This window comes from Hyperoodon ampullatus (assembly GCF_949752795.1).
Source record: "Hyperoodon ampullatus genome assembly, chromosome: 7".
Lineage (NCBI taxonomy): Eukaryota > Metazoa > Chordata > Mammalia > Artiodactyla > Ziphiidae > Hyperoodon > Hyperoodon ampullatus.
Window position 1 is genome coordinate 30,931,870 of NC_136920.1, and position 25,199 is coordinate 30,957,068.

Genomic DNA, 25,199 nt, shown 5'->3' on the forward strand with positions numbered 1-25,199 from the left:
AGAAACAAAACAAAACAAAACCTCCTTTTCAGAATAAGACTGCTCACTGACAATGCACCTGGTCTGCCAAGAGCTCTGATGGAAATGCCCAACGAGATTCATGTTGTTTTCATGCCTGCTAACACAGCATCCATTCAAGTTTGTGGATCAAGGAGTCATTGTAAGAAATACATTTTGTATGGCTGTAGCTGCCACAGATAGTGATTCCTGTCATGGATTTGGGCAAAGTAAATTGAAAATCTTCTGGAAAGGATTCATTCTTCTAGATGCCATTAAGAACACTTGTGTTTCATGAGAAGAGGTAAAAATATTAACAGTAACAAGAGTTTAGAAGAAGTTGATTCCAACCTTCATGGATGACTTTGAGAGGTTCAAGACTTCAGTGGAGGAAGTAACTGCATATGAGAACTACCAAGAGAACTAGAATTAGAAGTGGAGCCTGAAAATGTGACTGAATTGCTGCAATTTCATGATAAAACTTTAATGGATGAAGAGTTGCTTCTTATGGATGAGCAAAGAAAATGGTTTACTGAGATGGAATCTACTCATGGTGAACATGCTGTAAAGACTGTTGAAATGACAACAGAGGATTTAGAATATTATATAAACTTAGCTGATTAAAACAGTGGCAGGGTTTGAGAGGACTGACTCCAGTTTTGTTTTGTTTTTTTTGCGGAACACGGGCCTCTCACTGTTGTGGCCTCGCCCGTTGCGGAGCACAGGCTCTGGACGTGCAGGCTCAGTGGCCGTGGCTCACGGGCCCAGCCACTCCGCAGCATGTGGGATCCTGCTGGACCGGGACACAAACCTGTGTCCCCTGCACTGGCAGGCGGACCCTCAACCACTGCGCCACCAGGGAAGCCCCTGACTCCAGTTTTGAAAGAAGTTTTACTGTGGATAAAATGCTATCAAACAGCACTGCATACTACAGAGAAATTATTTGTGAAAGGAAGAATCAGTAGATGAAACAAACTTCATTGTTGTCTTATTTTAAGAAATTGCCACAGCCACCCCAGCCTTCAGCAGCCACTATCCTGATCAGTCAACAGCCATCAGCATCAAGGCAAGATCCTCCACCAAGCAAAAAGATTACAACTCCCTGAAGCTCAGATGATAGCATTTTTTAGCAATACAAAATTTTTTTTAATTAAAGCATGTACATTTTTTTTTATTTTTAGATATGCTATTGCACGCTTTATAAAGTATAGTGTAAACATAACTTGTATATGCACGGGGAAACCAAAAAAATTCTTGTGATATTCGCTTTATTGTGATGGTCTGGAATCGAACCCACAATCTCTCTGAGGTATGCCTGTCATGAACTGACAGATCAACTGCAGAATCCTTAAAGGAAACACGCTTGTTGCTTCTTTGTCTTCCCGAACTTGCCATGGCACCTGGCATGTAGGTAGGTGCTTAAGAAATCGTTACTGGCTGACTACCTTACCGACTGACTGTGTGGAATGACAGGCCTTCAGTACAGTGTCACGTGCCTTGTTTTTTTCAAATGCAAGGCCAGTATCCAGAAGTGTAAGCCGATTAACCTGGTGGTTAGGTTAAAAGAATAGGAAACATTTAACCCCAGACAACACATTTCCAGTGGGATACTTATGACCCAACCATATGCCATCTGAGAGGCTTCAGTGGCTCCTACAGCAGCTAGCCTGACGGGCACCAAAACCCCTCCAGTGGGACCAACAGAAGGACCAGGAATTCCTATCGCGTGCAGTGCGTGAAGAATTAAATTGTTACCACTTAATATTCATTGAATGTCAGCGCTGTACTTTTGTACTCGGAAAAAAATAGATGAGACACGAGACACACTCCGTGCAGTGGGCTTTGTTAGCTCTAATTAGTTGGTAGTAGAACAGTGCTGATACAGCAGTTCAGCAGTTAAAGGAAAGCAGTGCCCTCGGTACAAATGTGAGTATATTTATGCATCTGGTTCTGTTATGCTTCCTTACTGTGTTTCAGCACCGTTACTGTTCTGGGGCATGATGGCTAAACTGGGAGAGTTTTACCAGCTCAGAGTTGTAGAAAAACAAGAACAGCCCCATTTCTGAAGGAACTATTTAAATCCCACATCCTTTAATGTTTGTTTTATTGTGGTAACTGGGATTCTGGCTTCTTTGTTCTCTTTTACACTACAAATACCTGGGAGCTCCATCTGTGGCCCTAAATTGCAGTTTCACTTCTCTTTATATGTAAGGTCTGGCTAATACTGATTATATTTGGATGGATCTGGACTGTGTTCACCTTTGCATTGTCTGGAGACCAGAAAGTAAAACTGCAAAGAGAAAGAACATGTTTTAAGCTGCTTGCAAGACTGACTTGTTTCTGAGGTCTTGCACAGATTCCTAGTGGTGTAGGAACGAAGCAGCTAGTCATCTGGGCATCATTTGGTCCTGCCTCTCTTGTCATACTTGAAGAACAGAGGCTATAGGAGGGAAAGTGACTTGCCCAGGGTCACATAGCTAATTGATGACCAATGTAGTTGGGGTGTAGGAAGGCCCTGGACACCACAACCAGAGCTCTTTTTAATGAGGCTTGTCTCTCAACTAAAGTAGCCCCTCTAACGACACCTGTATTTGGAAACATTCACAATCAGTCTGACTTGACATCTCTGAGAATGAGAAACACTCTTTATCTTTACCAATATTCTAAAAATCAAATTTTATATTGCTTATTTTCCCTATGAACTATAACATGTGGTTTTTGAAGTTTTAAGAGACTCCATTCAACTGGATAATGTACATAAGAATCGAGGGTGTCAGTGTATGGAGCCCTAAAACTTGGATAGTTTTGACAATTAATTCAAATAATTTTGAGCAGTCTCTCTAGATATTAATGGCTACAAGAGTTTAGGTGGTTGATTTGCTCTCATTTTATAATTTTTATCATCTTTTTCTCCAAGTGCAGATATATTTTTAGGTTCCAAAATTAAGTCGGTAGAAAGAGAAGTGAATTGGAAGTTAGAAAACTTGAGTTCTAGTTCTGTAGAGTGGACAAACCCGAAAAAATTTTAGTACTTACGTATTTCTTTTAATGTGTCATTGAAAAATACAACATGTATCCACGTCATGACTTCATAGATGATACTGTTTAGGGCAAAACTAAAAAAACTTGTGTAAAAGCTGTAAGACGCTTAACAAAAATTAAGTAATAGTATACACAGAAAGGCAAAAACTGTGAAGAGGATATTCAAAGAAGAGAAACACAGGATTAGATCATCTCTGAAGCCCTTCCAATCTAAAAATTCTGTCACTGTACTAACTTAAGCCTGGTATTTATTTATTCATTGTTTTGCTGGCAGGTTTTGCATATCTTTATCAAACAGTCAAGTGGAGAAGGGACTGAATTCTTATGTCTAGGGAGGATGGTGTAACATCACAAACCTAATTTTAACTTTCATGCCATCTGAATTTTCAGGGTAAAAAAATGAAAGCTTTAATATCACATTCGAAAACTTTTTAAAGTCAGTGGAATGCATAAGCACAACATTGGGGTTTTCAAGTGGAATGGGGGATGATAAATACATAGAAATCCTGATAAAATGTTTTGTAAGGGTTATAGTCTACTCTGACGCTGAATTATAAGCTAATTGTGTACAATAGGCTTTTACTGCACTCTTGGCCTAAAGAAGAAATCCATGTCATAACAAACCACATGATTACAGCTTTTCTGAAGATCTGTCAATAGGACTTGCAACACTCTGTACATTTGTTATTGGAAAATATATCAAATATGGCCAGAAGAGGATTCCATAGTGGAAGCAATAATATTATCATATTAGTTTTTTATGGGTAAAAAACTCTAATGGGTCAAGATGGAATAAATGAGAATGTTTTATTTGTTTGAATAGGCCATGGGATATATAAACATTTGACAATCAAGCTTTAAGAACAAGATTTGAGGCTTGGCACAAAACCTGGAGACTTAATTGGAAAACCATTTAAGATGTTAACTCAGGCCTCCCCTAGGAAAGTCCTCCAGGGCGTCCAGCTCTGTTGGTTCTCCATCACCTGTACTAGCCTTTGTATCAGATAAACAGCTCACTGGCCCATGAATCCACGTGGCCCGTGAATTCTGACACTATAGATGGAGGGGTTCTGACCAATCAGGTCGTATTCAGGAGATCACTAGGATTCTGGGAGCGCTTGACATCCTATCACGCAAGGAGAAGTTGAACAAAATGTGGCCACTCAACTAGGTTAGGGAAGATTTCAGGGGATTGTAATACATGTCCTCAAATAATTGAAGAATTGTCAAACGGAAAAGGGACTGAATTCTCCTTTGCTATTTCAGAGTGCAGAACTAGGATTAAGAAGGAAGTGACAGGAAGGAAGTGAATGTTTTTATTGACTGTGGATTATGTGCCCAGTGCTGTGCTGGCTGTTGTTTGTGTGATCTCCTTTAATTTCACCAAGTTGTGTGGTAGCTGTTATTATCTCCTTGTAACAGAAGGAGAGATGGAGGTCAGAGAAACTAACTACTACTACTAATAGTAGTAAAAATACTACCACTAAATTAAAAAAAAACCAACCAAAAACCCTAGCATTTATTGTCTGCTATGTGTCAGGCACTGTTCTAAGTACATTATTCTTGAGTACACTATTTGTACATTATTCTTTTTCATCCTCATGGCAATCCTATGAGTACCTCATGGCAGGTACTATCTGTATACTCATTTTATTGGTAAGGAAACCAAGGCACAGGAATTAAGCACATTGCTTGGTGTCACACTGTTAATAAATGTGGAGTGGGATTCAGAGCCAGATTGTCTGGCTTTATAGCCAAACATGCCCCACCCTTACGTCATTCTGCATCTTTACTTTCAGAGCATGTGCTGTGTGCCAATCTAGTGCCTGACAATTTATATCCTTATAGTAATAGAATAGACTAGGCATTATTATTCCCATTTTACAGATGAGGAGAAAATTGAGGCTTAAAGAATGAAATAACTTGCCTGAAACAAATAGCTCGGCCAAATTGTTACTCAGTCTTCAGACTCCAGGCCAAGTCACTTTGGACCATGCTCAGCTTTCTCAGAGTTTCTGGATCGGAAACTTTCTAGCAAGTAGAGCTATCAATAACCAGAATGGGCTGCCCTGGGGGAGGAGAGGGGACTCAGGATCTCCCCTTCTCTGGAAATGCTGGAGAGAAAATTTATGTCGGCTAGGCAGGGAAGGGATAGAGGAGATTCAAGCTTCATATGAAGAATTGAACCCGATGCTCCCTAAGGTTTTGTCCAGCTCTGGGATTTTATGATGCTGTGTTTTCTTCTCATCTTCCCATGTCATCTTGTTTTCCCCTGGGTGTACTCAGATGTACGTGCAAATCTCAGTCTGCTATTTGAATCTAGCTCTGGGGGTTAGATTGCCTTGGTAAGAGACTCACTTGCTAGGATATTTGACATGATTCCCTAGGGGAAATGTTAGGTCATGTGAGAAGTCAGCAGCATAAGCAGTAAGCGGTAAGGTTGTTAGCTAAGAAGGAAAATGCAGCGGGAGGGTCTTCCCACAATGTGAACAGGTAGATCTTCCCATAGCAGTCAGGGTCTCCCTTAAACTTGCTTTCACAGGAAAATGTTTGGCTGTCTTGCCTTTTTCAAGGCGTTTACCTAATGCCCAATTTGGAAATAGTCGTTTCCCTAGGGTTGTCTCAACTTTCATTATATCCATGGCAACTTGCCTACTCTACTAGATATCTTATTTTCAGCTCTGAATGTCTTTGGGTGGAAATGCCTTCCTTCCTATGACCCCCCAGGTGATATTTGTCATGTTATTCAGTGTGGCTCTGACAGGCTGCACCATCTTGTCTTCCTGTACTTAGTCCTGTGCATGACAAAGAACATCAGTGTCTCTGGGTCAGGGGATGTATGTAAATGCTGCATCTGCATCTTTATATCCCCCAATTCCCCAATCTTCTACCTTGAGTCAACCCTCCATATCTCTCCCCAACATCTACTAATTGTTTCTCTTTGATGACATCAGGTTGGTGGTGTTGATGGGTGGGCCCTCTCAGCCCTCCTGTGTCCCTCTGACTCATTGTTTTATTTTAGCTGAAAGCTGACAAGACACATTTTTCTTCCTTCTTCCTCTCCCCTCTTTTTTTTTTTTTATCCCTTGGCCTTTATTTCACTGTTAATGATGTTGGACATTTGAGTGTTTCTCTGGAGGAGGCAGGAAGGTGGGGAAAGATGTTGAAGCCACTCAAAAATTTGACTGGTGTTTCAATAGTCATAGAAAGTTATCTCCCAGCAGAGAGCTAAAAAACATATGTACCACATGATGATTCACTTCTCTAAACTGAAGAGGTTCATAGCATACATCTGTGCTCCTTTCTGCTTTATAAATTCAAAATGATGACTCTGATGTCCCTCTGATAAACTCAGATGGACTCCTAAAGGATTTTTATGCAGTAGTTGTGTCCATAGCTTAACTGAGTTGCGGAAAGAAAGAAACGGGATTGTTTATACTTTACCATCAGGGTGAGAACTGAACTGGAAAATAAAGATATATAAATATTGAATTTATTCATATAAAGTCCAGTGGTTTCATTCAGATGTTGGTGGTTTCAGTGTAAATGTGCACAGTCCCATTCTAGCGAGTATCTTAACTTTAGGTATAAGAATAGAATATTACATATCACTTTCAGAGGGTGACACAGTCTGCTGCGGCAGGGAACAGTCCTTCATTCCCTGGTCAAACTACTTTTAGAAGATAGGCAATATCAACTGATACAATTAGAATCACTGAGACCGAGTATAATAGAGTCTCAGTAATGGAAAGGCAGACAAACGTTTTTATATATATTTTATTTTTAATATTTATTTAGTTTTATTTATTTATTTGGCTGTGCTGGGTCTTAGTTGCTGTACACGGGATCTTCATTGCCGCATGTGGGATCTTTAGTTGAGACATGTGGGTCTTTTAGTTGTGGCATGTGAACTCTTAGTTGCGGCATGTGGGATCTAGTTCCCTGACCAGGGATCGAACCTGGGCCCCCTGCATTGGGAGTGCGGACTCTTAGCCACTGGACCACCAGGGAAGTCCTTATATATATTTTTAAAAGTCAACATTGGATATAATCATGAGGGTTTCCAGGTTACTCATGAGATCTCAGTGGATTAGTGAATTTTCTCCATGATAACAGCATTGTTAATTTCTAACCTTTACAGGAAAAATCCTTTTTTTTTTTTTTTGCAGAAGTTAAATTTTCTTTTTGGGTTTCCAATGAGATTCACTGCGTTCACCAGTTCACAGTCCCTCCGTCCTTTCTTTCTTCTTCCAGCTCTCCTTTCTTCTTCCTTACTTTCCTTCTTCTCTGACAAAGATAAAATAAAATTAAAAGATTAACCATTAAAGAAATGCAGGAGGGGCTTCCCTGGTGGCGCAGAGGTTGAGAGTCCGCCTGCCGATGCAGGGGACGCGGGTTCGTGCCCCGGTCTGGGAGGATCCCACGTGCCGCGGAGCGGCTGGGCCCGTGAGCTATGGCCGCTGAGCCTGCGCGTCCGGAGCCTGTGCTCCGCAACGGGAAAGGCCACAACAGTGAGAGGCCCACATACCACAAAAAAAAAAAAAAAAAGAAAAGAAATGCAGGACTATCCAGGTTGTATACTGATGTCTTTATTTCCTTCACGAAAATTGCCATTGTTCAAACAGATTGTTTCTTTTTTAAAAAGTGGAAAAAGGAACAAAAAATTAAACAAAGCCTTTAGAGGCAACATGTACAGGGAATCTTGTGTTGAGCTTTCCCTGTGTTCTCTGCTGCATTTTAATGACCCAGGGTGGGGCGGTGATATGAAATATTGTTCCTTATTTAACATTTTACACTCTCATCTCCACATTGTGTATTTGCTTCTCTTGTGACCTTTTCGTTGCATTGGTAACTGCTTCTTTTCACCCATAATCCAAAGTAAGTGTACCTTCCTGCAGAGAAATTACAGGAAGCTGTCAGTGTAGAGTTAATATAGTTAAAGCACCCTTAACTCTGCTATAAACCCCTTAAATAATTAAAACTGTATGCTTGAAGAGTCAGATTTGCATTTCTTTACCAAGTTTATTTAGCACACTTTGTTACACTCAATTAAATGAGAATGTTCTGTTTCACTTTCTTTGCTTCGGGTGGATCATTTTGCTTTTTGCTTCTTGTGCCCTAGTGGTAATTTCACAGTGCTTAGGTCTCTAAAACTGAACATATATTAATGCATATGTAGATCTATACACACCCGTTAAAAGGTTTACTATTTGTACTGAATAGAATCTTTGCCCAAGGCACTTGAGCATTCCAAGTAACCTAAGGTGTAACTGGGACAGCAGATAATTCATGGTGGTAAAGAAGGAGCTGGACAGAGTTGTTGGAACATCCAGTGTTTTATTTAAAAGCCCTGTTGCTTCGGCATCACCTTCCATCCCCACAATTTGATTTGTGAATCTCCCTGCGAAAACAAGAAGATAAAAGGTGTTGAATGGTTCTAGAAAGGAAATTAAATACAAGTACTATGACGCTTCACATCTCAGTTGGCAAAGCATGTGCAGAATGTTCTTCATAAATTAGTTCATTGCTTAAGTTATGCATGTTTAAGGAGGAATACATTAGTTATCCATTTCCTAATGAGTAGTGGGATCAATTGGAGCTTGATGAGAGAGGAAAGAGCCTCATTTTACTTCCCCAGTTGGGTTCAATATCCCTAAACTTCACCATTAATCACTCTCTCAGCTTCCTGAGTTATTTCTGACTCTATGTGTAAGATAGTCTGGCCTTTTAATTTTCCTACCAGGTAAGTAAGACTTTTTGAATTTGCCCAGTGGGTTTGTAGACAGGAGATGCTGTCTCCTTTGCACCCAGAAGTGTTCCTTGTTACAATGGGCCCTTCTGTCTTTGCATCGGTTTGTCTGGGTGTGTTCACGGATAACAGTCAATATGTATGTGCGATGACAATTACGAGGGTTCTAATATGTTTAACTGTTATGGGATCTGTTATGTCTACTTTAGGGTCGACCCCATCCCATATGACACTCCAAAACCAGCGGGCCACACGCGGTTTGTCTGCATCTCAGACACACACTCCAGAACAGATGGTATCCAGATGCCTTATGGGGACATCCTTCTCCACACAGGCGATTTCACCGAGCTGGGACTGCCCTCAGAGGTTAAGAAGTTTAATGACTGGTTAGGTAAGGAATGATTGCGTTCTGGCGCCCCCAATTAACCTTTCCCGTCCGAGTGTCACTCACTGCGTCCTAATTGAATTAGAGCACTTGGAAGCTAGCTCAGCCATTTCTCGTATGAAATGCGGTGGTGTCTAGCTTTAATCCAATTCTGTTAATTAAAGATGAATTTTTAGATATTTAATTTTACTGTGCATCCTTTCAGTGCCTGGCCTCGGTGGCTCTGGGGCAAAGGGATGGAAAGCTTTGAAACCAATCTCATCTCACTCATTCTGCTTTAATGAGGGCATTCATTGGCACACATGAGACGTAGAATCATATTTTTAATTCATTGGCTCTGCAATCTTTCCCAGATATTATGAGTGAAGACCTACTAGTAAGAGACCGTTTCTAAGGAATGAAAGAGGATGTAAAAGCCCTTATATAAAGGGAGGGTCCTAGCACAGGGCTGCTTGGGGGCAGCTTTCCCAAGTGAACCAGAAGGGTGTCCTAAGACCACTGAAAAGATAAGATGTCCTGCTGTAAAGCTCCAAAAATTTGGAATACGAAACCACCCTCCTCCACTCTGTGGAAAGAGTAATAGCAACTTTGTGGTTTCTGTAGAGGCACCCATGGGTCGGGGTTATGGGAAAAATGTTGGCTCCTGGGTCAGGCAGTTGCCAAATATTAGCATTACAAGGCAGTCATGGGGTTTTTCATAGCGAGATTAGATGACAGATCTTTTTCAGAATCCTCTTAGGTGAGGGAAAGGAGTATAAGGGTTCTGAGATTTTAGAATCTCCAAAGGCACTGAAGAATTACATAGTAAAGAGTAAAAATCACTCTGCAAGAATAATATCATGAATAATGTGTCAGCCAACAAAAATTACTCAGGAGATTTAAGCAGAAACCTGAAAATTCATTTTTCCATCAAACTAAAGCAAGGTTTGAGACATTTTAAAATAATTGATTAAGTGATAAAATATATGTGTTAATGGAAAACAATATTCATTAAAAACAGTTAAAATATTTTAAAAACAATGAGCCTAACTATAACATAACTATTTTGAGTTTTCCTGTGACCTTGCACATCTATCCACCTTCTATAAAGTTGACATCAGAGTACATATCTGCTCTTTTACTTTTGTCTGTTTTCATTTGATAGTATTGGTAAGATTTTAATTGATTTTGCATAACTTCCATATTTCTCCTTTTTGATAGCAGTATGACATTTGTATTGTTCTGTATTTTTATTTAATAAGACATCCCTCCAAAAAATGAACATTTAAATTGATAACAATTTTTCCTCTGAAGCTAGCACTGAAATGTGCATTTTCATTTGTATATGTCTTTTTGCTTCCATTGACTTATTTCTAAGGGTAAAATACTGTATGAGTTACATTACTAAGTCAAAGAATATGAAATTGTTTATGATTCTTGCTGTACATTGGCATCTTGCTTTCCAAGGGGATTGTAGCTGTGTACTGAATATACCAATTTTACCACGATCTTGGCAACACTGGATATTGGAGCTTTATATTTTGTACTGTTTCAGTAGGTATTCAGCCATCTCACTTAAAACAGCAAGATATCTTAAATATCATTCAGCATAATCTCATTTTTACAAATGACTCAGATACAGAGAAATTAAATGACTTTCTCAGAGTCTCCTTGTGGTAGAGCTGGGCCTGTAATCCAGATCTTCTCACTCCTCTTTTGCATCTGTCAAATTTGCTTTCAAGTACTATTATCTCTTCATTTTAGCAACTTTATGAACTATTAGCAGACAAAATTATTTGGGGTTGAATTTTGACAGTTTTAAACTGTTCTGTGACAACTGAATCTCAACACAGAAATGATTTCGCTGCATTGACAATGTTGATTTGTAAAGGAGTAACCCTGTGGGAAGCGTTTACAGAAGTAAAAGACAGGATAGATCCTGGTTATAATCTTCAGCCACTGACCTTGGGCAACTGAGTTAACCTCGCTTTTCCCCTTGGTTTCCCTCTGTAGAACGAAGGATTAATACCACCTGTCTTTATGGTTTGTTGTGCAGATTAATCAGTAAATGATTGCAGCTAGGAAGTTTTTGTGGGCCATTAATAACTGAATGGGGAATGTGGCAAACGAACCATCAACAGATATTTAAAGGGTAAAAACAAGAGGAGGTCAGAGGAATTATTTAGTAGAATGGACGTAAACACGGGGAGATTTTATAAGGGAATGTACTCCATAGATGGAAAAGTGCCATAACTAAGGAAATAAAAAGGTAAAGAAATAAAATGCTGAGGTCCAATTGCCAGGTCAGTTCCTTCTCGTCCCATTTCCCCTCTGATCTCCTGAGGCAGGAGGAAGAGGTCTCTGCCAGGGACGCAGAATGTGAGGCTGAAGGGAGCCCACAGCGGGGTAAGGATAGAGAAGTTTAGAATCCCATAGGGAAAGCCCAGAGTAGCTGTTACCCCAGCAATCTCAGGGTGCTCCAAGGGTGAGAGATGGTGTGTGATGACACTCTACCACTTGGCTCAGTTGGGAACCTCTCACCTGAAAAGAGTGCCTCCAGCAGCAGCTGCCAGGTGGCGTAGGAGAGTGGAGTCAGGGGTCAGATCAGTCTAGGGCTTTTGCCATAACAGGGCACTCAACTCTCACCAGAATGGTTCCTCACAGATTTGGCAGGCACTGAGATCCAGTGAAACTCTAACTGATTTCCATCTCTCTAGTCTAGGCCACCCTAATTCTTGGAAACGGCCTGATCATCCCCCAGGCTCCCTTACTTGCCCAAAAGGCTGATCTATTTTAGCTATAGGCTAGGCACTCCTTCTATCCCTATAATATCCTTTGAAGGTTGCTAATGTTATCTGCATTTTACAGATGAGGAACCTGGAGCTCAGCTGGGCTATCTTACCCGAGATCATTTAGCAGAAAAGAAACTCAGGCTAAGAAATCCACCCCGATTCCCTCAGTGAGTAAACTTGGGGTTGTCTGACCCCCAAGTTATGAGCCCTTTCCCATTCCGTGGTGTTATGAGTGGGTTTATGGCAGCTAGGTAGCTTGCAGACTTTAGGCTTGAATTAAATGTGGTAGCTTCCAGCAGCTTCATGTGGAAGTTGAGTAGCTATTTGACCATGTGCTGTTATTTTAAAGATGTGGCTAAGCTCTGCCCATCTTGAATCTCACGCTGACCTACCAGCTGCAGGGGCTGAGAATCCCATCACGAGTTCTGTGTTGGTTCAGACATGATGGGTCCCTGGTTAATTTGTACATACGCCACCTGGCAGGAGGAACACACAAAGGTATTAATACAAAGTAGTTTATGAGATAAGCAGGCGGCACAGGGTCATAAGATGATAGGACCCAAACTAGGTACAGCCAAATGTTGGAAAGGTAATGCAGCCTGTAATGATTACGAGCAGCTGGGAAGAGCCTGTGTTGAATTCCCTGCCTTTGATAAGTTGCTTAAACTCCTGAGTCTTGATTTTCTCATTTGTAAAATGGACGTAATTATAATAATATACCCCATGGTTGCTGTGAGAATATACTCTGTGATAAAGCTTGTACCATCCTTAACACACCCCTTGGCCTCTGGATTTTCAACAGATAGTGTAGAGGGAGACAACAGAGCCAGCGGCATGGAATGCAAAAGGCAGAGACTAGAAAGGACTGGCGCCATAGATTTAAGAGGAATTTAGAGTGTAAGACGGAGCCCAAAGAGGCATAAGAGTAGAGGCTGAAGACAGGTCTCCCTCTTAACTAGTGGGAAAGAACATTGGGACTGTAAGAAGACTTGGAGGTCCCACCTCCTCATTTTTTTTTTTTTTTTTTGCGGTACGCGGGCCTCTCACTGTTGCGGCCTCTCCCGTTGCGGAGCACAGGCTCCGGACGCGCAGGCTCAGCGGCCATGGCTCACGGGCCCAGCCGCTCCGCGGCATGTGGGATCCTCCCAGACCGGGGCACGAACCCGTGTCCCCTGCATCGGCAGGCGGACTCTCAACCACTGCGCCACCAGGGAAGCCCCCACCTCCTCATTTGATGGAAGGGGAAACTGAGGCCAGAGAGATTATATGAATTACTCAAGGTCGCTCAGATAATTAATGGTCTTGTTGGGACTGAGACTTGTATTGTCTATGGGTGGCAGGGGCTAAATGCCATACCTCTTCCCCCACCCCTCCGTTACATGTATCATTTCATGCAGTCCTCAGAATAACTTGTGATGTAGCTTCTATGACTTATGAGTAAGCTATTATTAGCTTCTTTATTACTTAGGAGGAAAACTGAGCCTTGGTGAAGTGAGCTTACCTAAGATCACATGACTAGGAGGTGACCTGAGGATTTAATATTAGGTCTATCAGACTCTACTTCCCATTTGTGTTCTCCTATCTTTCTCTAGTCCCAGTCTGGGGCTTGGGATCCCTGCTGCAGGGACTATATCCTGAGTAAAATGGTGTTTTTTAAATAACTACCTTTCTAAACATACACACTAACACATATATAGACTCAGAGCCTGAGGTGGGTCTATGTCATTTCTCATATGTCAAAGTTGTGGGAAAGAGGTACAGATAGGTCTTTGCTAAAGAAATACTTTTTAAGGTGATAGTTAAATCCTATAGTCCCATTCATGTGTTCAGATATGCTCCAGGGGTGTCATGTATGAATAGGCTTTGGTGAGATGAACTGGGATCCTAGCCACTCAACCATTATGGCATTTTCTTTTTTATCTTGGCAAAAAAGTATCTCAGTCACAGACTAGGCTTAAAAATAAACTTGCCAACTATAGATTAATTGCCAGTTAAAATGTCCTTGTTTTTATTGCTGGTAAATCCTAAACCGCTGAAATGCCTGAAGGCACCTTTTGTGAGGCAGTGGGTCGTGTGTGGTCTTCCTTCACTTTGCCCCTATGGTCTTCCTGTGTCTCTTTGCTGTTCTTTACTGATCACTTGATTTCATCGCTCCTGTCCTCTCATCTTTAGAATATCTGTGGTCACCTTCTTCTTGAATATGCATATATGCCCGTGGATGCTGCACAAATGGAGATTGCACACCCACCTTCATATTTCCAACTTTCGGTTACACCCACACCAACGTTCTCCCCATCCCTCGAATGCACATGCCCTTCCACACCGCTTTCCTGTCACAAACCCTGTTCCCACTTCCCGGAATGACCGTCTCCTCCAGGAGAACTCCTTCATCGTTATGACTGGTTCTTTTTCCATTAACACTTTGGTCAGGCATCTGTGCAGCCCTTCCCGTGGTTGCTGTCATTGTTTCCTTGTCTGTCCCCTGCCTAACGAGTGCCCCTCGTACACCCAAGTTCTGAGTAGGGCCTGGAACATAGTCAGTGCACACAAAGGATTGTTCAATCACTGAGTGAATGAATGAACATAAAGGACAGGACTTTTCTTCTGCCTGCACTTTTGGCCAAAACTTTAAAATTATGTCGTACTGCATATAAAACGTCTTGCCCTGTCCTTCCTTTTCCTTTTTGTCCTCAAAGTATGTATCCAGTTGGCTATCGTTAGTGATTCCTATATACTGTGCAGAAATGCTTAAAAAGGGTGTGTGGTGGTTGTTTTGTTTCCTGTATTATAATTAGAAAGACAGCTTTCTTGGGTGGCCTGTTCTTTTAGCCGAAAGTTGATGTTTAACAATCTAGTCACTGAAAATCCCTTTTAACACAGCACCAATGCCATGAAATTAAAATTATGGCTTTTCTTGGATCTCAGTTGTCATTTAATAGCTCTGAGTTTCAGTTTCTCCAGGCTTAAAAGAAAGAATGAAAATGCTTCTTTGGAAGATCTCAAGCAAAGAGTTCTTTGTGTTTGTAGGAGCACTGTATTAGGTGCAGTTATAACAGAGTATGACTGTAGCAAACATCCCAGATCATAGACACACAAACTGATTTTGCCCCTTTCAGAATAATCATAACGGGAGAATGTGTTCCTCTTCCAGTGATCTTGCTATTGGCCCAAAGCTTTGGAGCTGGTCTTTGGGAAAAGCTTTCACAGCTTGGGCTATTTATTTTATTCTTATAATACATGTAATGTTCATTCCTGATAACTTAGAAAATAGAGATAAGTGAAAGAAGATAACAAAAGTACCCATGGTTAGAGATACCACTGTTAACATTTTTAAAGAATGCTTTCTGTTGAATAGAATAGGGTGATTCTATACAGAATGTTTTCTATTGATACACACGTACGCATACGTATACGTGAGTGCTTTTTACCAAAATAGAGATCTTACAGTAATACTGTTTTGTAGTCTGTTTTTCATCTTAACAATATATCAAGAACAACTTTCCACATCAATAAATATGGCTAAAATACTTTTTCCCAAAAAAGCATACTTTCAATATAAATAGGATACACATGTTATAGAAATTCAAGTTTTTCACATGTGCAAAGTAGAAAATATACATTCCTCTGTATAATCCTGTCTCCAGAGTAATTACAAATCAATGTGTAGCATTTGAGAAGTTTTTCTACTTTCTATTTTGAATATCCTCAATAGCAGCAAGTCTTTACTTTTTAAGTGTTTTTGTTTAAGGAATATTTTCATTTTTTTTCTTTTCACAATTTGTTGATTTTATTTTAACCATCCTCATCCATGTTCTCTGCTGCTATAATAGTCAGTCTCTACACAGATGACCATTTCTCAGCAGCCCATTTCTCAAGGTACACAGCAGATGGTTCTGAGGACTCTGGCCCTTGCTCTGTAGTTACTGGCTACACTGGTAATTACTTGAAGTGGTGAAGTTTTCTAGGGTTCTTGGTCCTGGGAGGACTGTTTTCATTCAGTTTCTTATTCATCCTGTGACAATGGCTGAACACTTGTCCTTCTTGTTCCTTTAGGACATCATGAAACGATGGTAGTTATTGGAGAGGCTTTCTTTCCCCCTGAACTCCCTTGAAGGGCCCTGTTTAATTTCATGTTGTCTTAGCCTAGAAGGGCAACAGAGTGAAACCAGAAGGACATTGTTTTAGGAGAAGAGGTTAGGGACAGGATGGAAAGGCAGGCTTCGCAAGAAGGAGTACAAGATGAGAATGGTGTTTGTACCACCAATGGCAAGCAGGAACCTTGGAGGGAAGGAAACCCATGGGGAAGAAGAAGAGAAGCATGGCTAGGGTCATTTGGCCTTGCCACCATCTCTGTTTAAGGAGTATTTTTAAAAGTTAATAGAGCTATGCATAGTGTCCTGTAACTTAAAAAAAAAAAAAAAAATTGCAGCACAGCATTCTGCTGAATGGGTTCACTCTGGCTTATTTAGCCAGATCTTTACTAGTAGACACCTATGGTGCTTTCATTTTTCTTTATTATTATCTGCACCTGTGTGATGAGCACCTTTCTTGCTCTCTCTTTGCAAACATCCTTAGTTTATAGGATATCTTCCTATAAGTAGAATCATTGCTTCAAATGATATGTACTTTAAAAAAAGGGTTTAATATGTATTGTCAAATTTCCCTATATAAAGATTGTAATTTCTTTCTAATACTCTCAGTAGTATTTGGGAGTTGGTGTCACATATTTTTGAATATCCTCAGTGGCAGAAAATCTTCACCCTTTAAGGGCTTTTTATTTTTTATTTATTTATTTTTTTACCCCAATAGAGAAAGGTTACCTTCCTCCATTAAGGGCTTTTTAAAAATGACTACAGACTCTTTTTTTCATTGTGAAAGCTTACATACTCATTGTGAAAAAATGCAAATAACTGTACAGAAAAAAACCAAGTTCACTACTCTTCACAGCGAGAGTGTATCCTGTCGTGTGGTGTATGAATGCATGTGTGTGTGTGTTGATGTATGAAAAGACAGTATGGTGTCAGGTTAAGAGCGTGAGTACCAGATTTAGTCTGCGTGTGTTTAAATCCTGGTTTCAACATTGTTAATTTTGTGATCTTCAATTTATTCATCTGTAAAAGGAGAGTTATTAACACTTAGTGTATCTAACCTACAAGGATTGTGGTGAGGTTAAATATGGTAATGGCTACCCAATGTGTACAGGTCGTGAATGGTCACTAAATGTTACCTACTACCCAAGCTGCCATGACTCCTCCTTTCTGTCCTTCTGGTGAATTTTTCTTATTCCCCGGAACACCAGAACTTCAGGGAAGGTAGCCCTATATTCTCTTGTGCCACAGTGAACTCTGGCCGGTAGCCCACTCTGCCTGTGGAGCATAGAAAAGGATAAGCACCATGGCCTGCCTGGCCCCCAGAAACCTGGCCCTGTCTCCTTTCCCACACACAACACACAAAGACGTCTCCTTGGATTCTAATTAACCTGTGAACCACACACCTGAGGAGGCCAGGCTTCAGTCTCCCGTCATCTCCCTTGTCTCCCTCCTTGAATCTGGCACACTGACTCGCCACCCCTACACGTGCACACAGTGTCACCGTCTCTCCTGAAAACCATTCCTGCCCAGTAGTTTCCTGTCTTACAAACTCCAGCACACCAGGCTTTAGCCAGGTTATCGATGGCAGATTTCAATTTATTTTTAAAATTCTTACGCATAATGCTTTCTAGGTGTGGTTTGCACATTTAAGGTTGGAACTTGTGAAGTGGGCAAGTTGAGATATACCATTTTGAATAAAAAACAATGATGTGACATATTGGCAAAAAAATAAATAAGTCATGGGTCTGTCAAGTACAGCATGGTGACTATAGTTAATAATACTATATGCTATAGTATAGTAGTATATACTATAGTATAGTTATACACATAAGTATTGCATATTTGAAAGTTACTAAAAGAGCAGATCTTGAAAGTTCTCGTCACCTGAAAAGAATTTGGTAACTATGTGTAGGTACAGATATCAACTAGATTTACTGAGGTGATCATTTTGCAATATATGCAAATATTGAATCATTATGTTGTACACCTGAAACTGATATGTCAATTATGCCTCAATAAAAATAAATAAGTAAAAACAGAACAAAACAATAATGTGACATAATGGCAACTGCTTTCTAGTAAAGTGCCTAGCAGTTCCCAAAGAAAAGTTTCAGAAATGATTTGAGCAGGAGAGCTTTATTGGAATGTTTACAGTGATATGACTTTATGACCACTTAATAGTCATATCTAATAACGAGGTAAAGGTAAGAGGCTTTAAGAAGGGCAAACAAGATGACTTTTCCCATGATTTATAGAGGAGAATGTGCGAGACAGTTTCTTAGAGCCTAGAATTCCCTGGTTCTTATTGTTTACAGTTTTAATATCAAAGGAATTTCTTAATCTTCAGTTTGCTCACAAAAACAGTATCTGACATGATGTACTCTTCAGCTTTTGACTGATAATTTGTTTTTCCCAGTTATCACCCTAGAGTTATAGTTTCTTTAATGGCTTCTCTTTCTGTTTAAATTTATTTATAGCTTCTCTTTCTAAGCAATTTCCCTAGGTTTATTTTTTCCTTAGTATGACATTCTAGAATAAAAGTGTCTATGAGCTGCCTATATATTCTATCAGGTGGATACAGAGATACTGTTTTCCTGTCTGTAACAGTATAGGATGAGTATCTGTGTAATCCAAGTAACAGTTGATTCATGCTTACTATTTACTTGTCCTTTATATTGAAGAATCTTTTATCCTAAAGTGAATTACTTCATGAGTCAATTCATATATAAATACATTTTCCCAATAAGGATAAAATTAACTTTAAAGTATAAGTCATTTTATTAAGTACAGTACCTTAAAAAAAAAAAAAACCAAACACAGAATAGTTGAATATGCTCAAATAAGTAAGATTGGGTTTTGTTCCAATGGAAAGGATCATCAGTGACCTGAGGACACAAAGGCTAGGTCATTTCGTGGTCCATGTGAACCTAATCCTGTCTGTTATGGCCAGCCATTTTCTTAAATTACATTAATTGTACTGCTTCTAATTTATATGACATCTTTCCTCCAAAGGACTCAAAGTACCTTGAGTATATTAGATCATTAATGCTTATAATGGTCCAGGGAAGTTGATATGGGCAGACAGTATTACCCCTGTCTTGCTGATCAATGGATGGAGATCCAGAAAGGTAGAAGGACAGACTGGGGTCATACCCTGAGCCAATCCAGGAGCTGAGACGAGAGCTTTGAACCACTCTTTGAACCTTCACTTCTAAAGCTTCCTGCTTCCTCCTTTGCTGAAATATCCCCGTCTCCTAAAGAGAAATAGACATGGCCAAGACACATAGAACCATTACTTCATCAGCTTAACAGAAGAAAACCACATAAACATTGTCCTGAAATGGGTGAATCTTTCCTCACTTTACTGTTTGAAAACTGTATCACTATTAAAAATAAATAAATAAAATTTAAAAAGGAGCTCTTTGGAAATAAAAAAGTCCCCAATTTTTCCAAACCGTCTGGCTAAGAGGCAATATTGAAGCCCCTAAACTGTATAATCCTAAATCTGGACCAGGATCCTTGTATCCCAGAAAGTGAAGGGACTTCATCCTCAAAGGATTATTTGCATGTGATCTCCTCTGGACCAGGTCCTGCTTTGTGGTAGGCGCTGAGAATGGAGAAGGAACAAGAGAGCAGTGTCACTGCCTTTAGCATCCAGCCTTGATGGTCAGTATTATTTCCCTGATTTTATAAATTAGGCAGCTAGAACTCAGGGAGTTTAAACATCTTACCCAATTTTGCACAGGACTAGGGGCTTTATCTTCTGCCTGGATGTGATGTCATTTCTCATCCTGCACTATTTCTACATATCAAAACCTGGGAGATTATTTTCATTCTTTGAGGTTTTATTTGTGGCATGGAGTCCTGATTTTATCTTAATCTGTTTTTCTTTCCAGATACTTGCATTTAACTGGAGACTAGGTATTTTGCCACAGATGGTAGAAGGTACACAGATACCTCAAAGACGATATATCTCAAACCGAATTAGTATCTCCTCCAAATACTGCTCATTCTCCTGAATTCCCATTTCTGATTCACATGACCATTAACCCAGGCACCTAAACCTCCTCTATCTAAAAATGACTATGTTTTGTTAGTTTTCCTTCTTGAGTGTCTGTTGTACCTAAAGAAACTGCCAAGGCTCAGCCTACCATTCATTTTCCTGGAACTGTTTAATAACTAATGCTTACTGAGTACTCACCACTGCCTGACTATTTACAAGAATTAACTCATATCTTCACAACATTCAGGTGGGTTGATACTGTTATCACCATTTTTACAGATGCAGTAGAGGCACAGGACCCTTTTCCCGTGGATTATGCCGTCAGACTCATATTTTCTGGAATGCATTTTAGGAACCATTTACTGATGGAATAAAGTCTGTTATGCCATTCAAGGCTCTTCATGAGCTGGTCCAATCTTTCTGCCCAGCTTCCCTCCCCAACATACTTCTCTCCACCCTCTCTTTAGCTCTTTGGGCTTATGTCATATCTTTTCTCTCTTGCTAGTGCTCCGGCCACAGACACATGCTGGTCCAAAGTCATTCCCACCTTATCCATTTCCCAGGTCTGTTGGTCTCTGCTCAAACCTCCTTGGTGAGATCTTATTTTTCCTACTTCTGTGTCTTCTTATTTATTATCAGTCTTCCTCCACTGAATGCAAGCTCCGTGAGGGTCTGGACTTGTTCCATTTACCACTGTCATATCCTCTATACCTACAATAGTATACACCTCTGCGCAGGAGCTGCTCAACACATGTGCTCTGATTGGATGGGTAGAGGAAGGAAAGCAAGCTCTGTGAGAGCAGGGGTGTGTCTCTCTGCTCCTTGTCATTGATGAGGTCGCAAGCATGATGCCATGTGCATAGTAAGTGCTCAACAGATTTTTGCTGAATAACTGAATATTTGCTCCTGTGGGTCCCACTGCCTGCCTGCCAACCTTGTTCCCTCTCTTCTGTGAATTTTGTTCATTCTTTAAGGCCCAATTCAAAGTTTACCTCTGTTACGAAACTGGCCCTGCCTTCCCAATTGGTGGTCACCTTTTCCTCCCCTCTGTATGGTGTTTAGACCGTTAGCACAAATTACTCAAGGGCTTCTCATCTCCTCTTTTGATTATGAGTCTCCTAAGAGCATATTGCCAGCGGAGTCTTTAGCAAATAAAGACTCTTTAATAAATATTTGGCTTCTTCACTTCCTAGTTGTATTTCCATGAACAAAATGCATTGCTTCCCTGATGTTCAGCCACCTCTTTTCTCCAACAAGGAGAAATAGAGTTGTGAGGGTAACATTTGAGGGACATCCTCAGAAGATGTCAAGTGCCATGTAAATGTTAGAGATGATCACGTTCTTACATCAGAAACCTTCGAATGGATTTCCAGACTCCACCACAGGTTTCTGGATAAAGACAGTCATCCTTGTACCAAAGTGACCCCGGGTTTGGCTTTGAACTTGCTGATACTGCATAGGTCATTTCCATTTCAGCTCTCCCACCTCCTCCCAGCCCGCCTGCATATTGTCCCCTGGAATCTTTTTTTCCAGCTGTCCCCTGGGTTTTTGACTGTCATTTTCCTGGCCCTGAAGCTGCATGGAGAGTCAGTTCTGCTTTTAGTCTATCACCCGACTCGCTAATTCTTGACGTCCTCCCTCTCCCCCTTTGACTGATAAATTTTTATTATTGGTTTTGCGTGCGAGTCTTCAGGGTTTCACTCTGCCTGACCCCTGTGGTCACTTAGTGATTACATGCACCAGCTGAGGTAATTTATTCACTTTGTTTTGGTGTGAACACGTCCCATGGGTCTTGTAACTGCTGTAATCACTTGACCCTCCTGACTGTTAAATGCCTTAAACACAGTTATTTTAAATTTATAATTGTTTTCATTAAAAATCCCTTATAGTAACTTAGCTGACCTTGCTGTCCACTTGGCATAATGTGCAAAGGGGGGAGAAATGAAAATATTATGATGCAAATAATATAGTACTCATCAGAGATAACACGGCAAATCATTAGCTCACCCCACACATGCTCACTTGGAGTCTTGCAAGGAAGATGAACGAGAAGAGGACACAGTTGTAGCGCTGTCCACGTAATTCAGTTCAGCCATTCCTGCACACGGGGCAGGGCACTGGCCTAGGGAGCGGGAAGTGGAGTGCAGTCCAAGGTAAAGTACCAGAAGGGCCATTAAGGTGTAGACAGCACTTCTCACACCAGTGGGTGGTCCCAGTTGATTAATCATTTTTCAATGAACATTTTTAAACTTCTTATTTTGAATCTAATTTCAAATTTCAAAGAAGTTGCAAGAATAATACAATGAGCTCCAATATACCCTACACCCAGATTCCCCAGCTGTTAGTTTTGCCTCATTTGCTTTATCACTTTCTTTCTCCGTCTCCTTCCTCCCTCCCTCCCTCCCTTCCTCCCTTCCTTCCTTCCTTTCTTTCTTTTCTTCTGAAGCATTTGAGTGTGTGCTACAGATATCAGGCCCTTTACTCTAAATTTTTCAATGATTCTTTCTTGAGAACATGGCTATTCATTTACATTAACCCACTACAGTTTTCAAAATCAAACATAAATTGATACAATTCTCTTATTTAATCTCAGATTTTTTTTTCAGATTTTGCCAATTGTCCTAGTAATGTCCTTTATAGCATTTTTTTCTCTATTCTAGGATCCAATCCAGAATCATGCCTTGCAATTAGTTTTAAAAGCCAAACCAAATCAGACTAAATCAAAATACTGTTTCTCACTTTCTTACCCTTAAAGAGTGAGGAGGTTATAAAGGAAACTTGACCTTATAAAATTAGCCTATTTATACCTACATCTCTAAGTAATATTATAAGAAGAGTTGTATATTAACTGACAAGATGCCATGCTATGTGGATGTTTTGAAAACACGTTTGTTATCTCATTCAGTCCTCCGAGCAAACATACAAAGAAGTTATTCTTAATCTGAAGCTACAGATGCTGCATCTACCATAACATAGATCCCCAAATTCTAAAAGGCAGCGTCTGTGTTGAGTCCTGTCTTCTTCCAGGCATTCGGGGAGGGTGGGCCTCCAGAATCTTAGAGATTCATGGCAGTGGGGACTCGAATGATGTTATCTTTCTTTCATTTCTAGTTTTTACACTATACTGTCAAAGACCAGAAAATATGTTTACCGTAGAGAGTTATCTAACATGAATTTTTGCTCCGAGAGGTACTGCCTGGTATCTTAATTAATTTTAAAAATTGGTGAAATTCTTAATGAATGTCAAATAAATTAGGTTTGTTTGATGGAAGGCTGTTAGACTGCTGGCCAGAATGTTCCAGAGTGAGATCATAAGAGCTTGGATAGCCTGGCTGATGGCACTGGAAACTTGCACACTCAGATTTTCTGTGTGTTTCTGGCGTGACTAAGTTAGTCCTGATGGAAACTTGAAGGCAAAATCCAGAGCTATCGATGGACGCATTCCTACAAAGACAGCTGGTTAGTAGCATTCATAATTTAGCCTAAAAGGGGGGAATTCATTTTGAAACTCAGATCCCTACACTTGGTTTTGTTTTTGTTTATTCTTGTTGTTTTTCTATGTTATTACTTGGGGAAGGAAATAGGAGTAGTTTTGCATTTTCACTTAAATTTTTTTTCAGTCTTCCCAATATGTTGTTCCTGATCAGGACTGCTGCTTGTCCATAAAGTGCTTTTGTACAAAGTGTGAAGAAGTATCTTCTGAACCTGGTGGGTACATGCTTGTTGAAAAGCACACAGCTCCCACTCACCCCCTTGGCTGTTGCTCTTTTGCAGTCAACAGCCTTTGCAACCATATATAGCAACCTTCAATTTCTATTTTGATTTGCCCCCCCAAATGAACGTTCTCTTTGTTTGCTTTTTTTCACTTTTTATTACCTATTTTTGGATAATGTTTTTAGACTCAAATTTACTTGTTTGTCACCTTGTAACCTTTTGATAATGTAATATATGCCATTTTTATGTACTGTATTTTGAAATGGGGGATTTAAGGCATTTGTTTTTAGCATTTGTAAGAGTCCATAAAACATACATAATTGTAAAAAATATATATAAAGTTCTTAATCAAAATATCTCTTTCTAATTTTGAAAACTAGAGGAGACTTTTATAATCTTCCAGATAAGAATTACATTGGGGAAATACTTTTCTTTTTGATTACACTACCTGTACTTCCTAGTTCTTTTCACATTTGGAGTTTGTTTTAAAACCTATTTGGTTACATCCAAAATGAATAATTAAGCAGCTAACTATAACATGCATTATTGATCTATCAGATTTAGATGTTATCACAGAAGGTTTTGTGTGCATTATGAAACTGAAATAAACTTTTTTCCTGGTATTTCTTAAATTCTCCTGGTGCTTCCTGAAATTTCAGGAGCAGGGAAGAAAGAGCACATTTTTTTCTTCTAATTTCAGGGTAAAGTTGTACATTAAACTGTGTTGTCTCCCTTCTTTCTGCCACTGATATGAATCTCACTTATTCTCTACTTTGTACTTTTCTCCTTTGTTTGAAAATAAGGTTGGGAGATAAACTTTCCTATTTTGAGGAGACTAAACATGCCTGTGAGGACAGACATCTGATATAAAACATACAACTTCCAAAGCTTTGATTTCTCTGTAAAATACTGAGAATGAGATTGTTAATTCTTTACCTATAGACTCTGAATTATTTCACATTACACAGTCTTTTGTGATTCAGTGCCTGCCCTTTATCAAAGACCTATGCATTTATTTCCCTTTATCACCTGCATTTGGAATTGGTAGTCAAACAAAAGCCTGTAGTAATAGTCTTAGTGGTGGTGATAGTGATGGTAGTCCTAGTGATTGGACTAGTGTTACTAGTAGGAGCGGAGGATGGGTTAGCTGTACTTTGTGAGGTCCTTGGGGGTTTAAGAAACAAAACTGGTAGTTGCATAGTTTCATATTCTTCATTTTATGAATCCTTCCTTCACAGAAAGCCTGGATTTAGAAAGCAATGTAACGCAAAGCCTAAAAATAACTTATATTGAGTTGACAAATGAATCTCTAAACTTGAATATGTAGCATTGTGAAAGTGAGGAAACTTACCATTCTTCTATAAAAATAGGCAGAAACCAAAAATACATGTGTGTCTTTTGTAGTGCAGATATAGGTTTTGAGTCTGGATGTTTTGTTTTTTGTTTT

General features: G+C 39.9%; 1 protein-coding gene across 1 annotated transcript in view; it reads left to right on the top strand.

The window, feature by feature from the left end:
* Positions 1–25,199, top strand: part of MPPED2 (metallophosphoesterase domain containing 2) — a gene marked incomplete at both ends in the record, with an annotated part of 168,680 nt that overhangs the window by 34,149 nt on the left and 109,332 nt on the right. Inside the window, one exon of the mRNA XM_079708907.1 lies at positions 8,998–9,179. Within this exon, the coding sequence (XP_079565033.1) occupies positions 8,998–9,179 (182 nt within the window). The remainder of the gene's footprint in view (positions 1–8,997; positions 9,180–25,199) is intronic.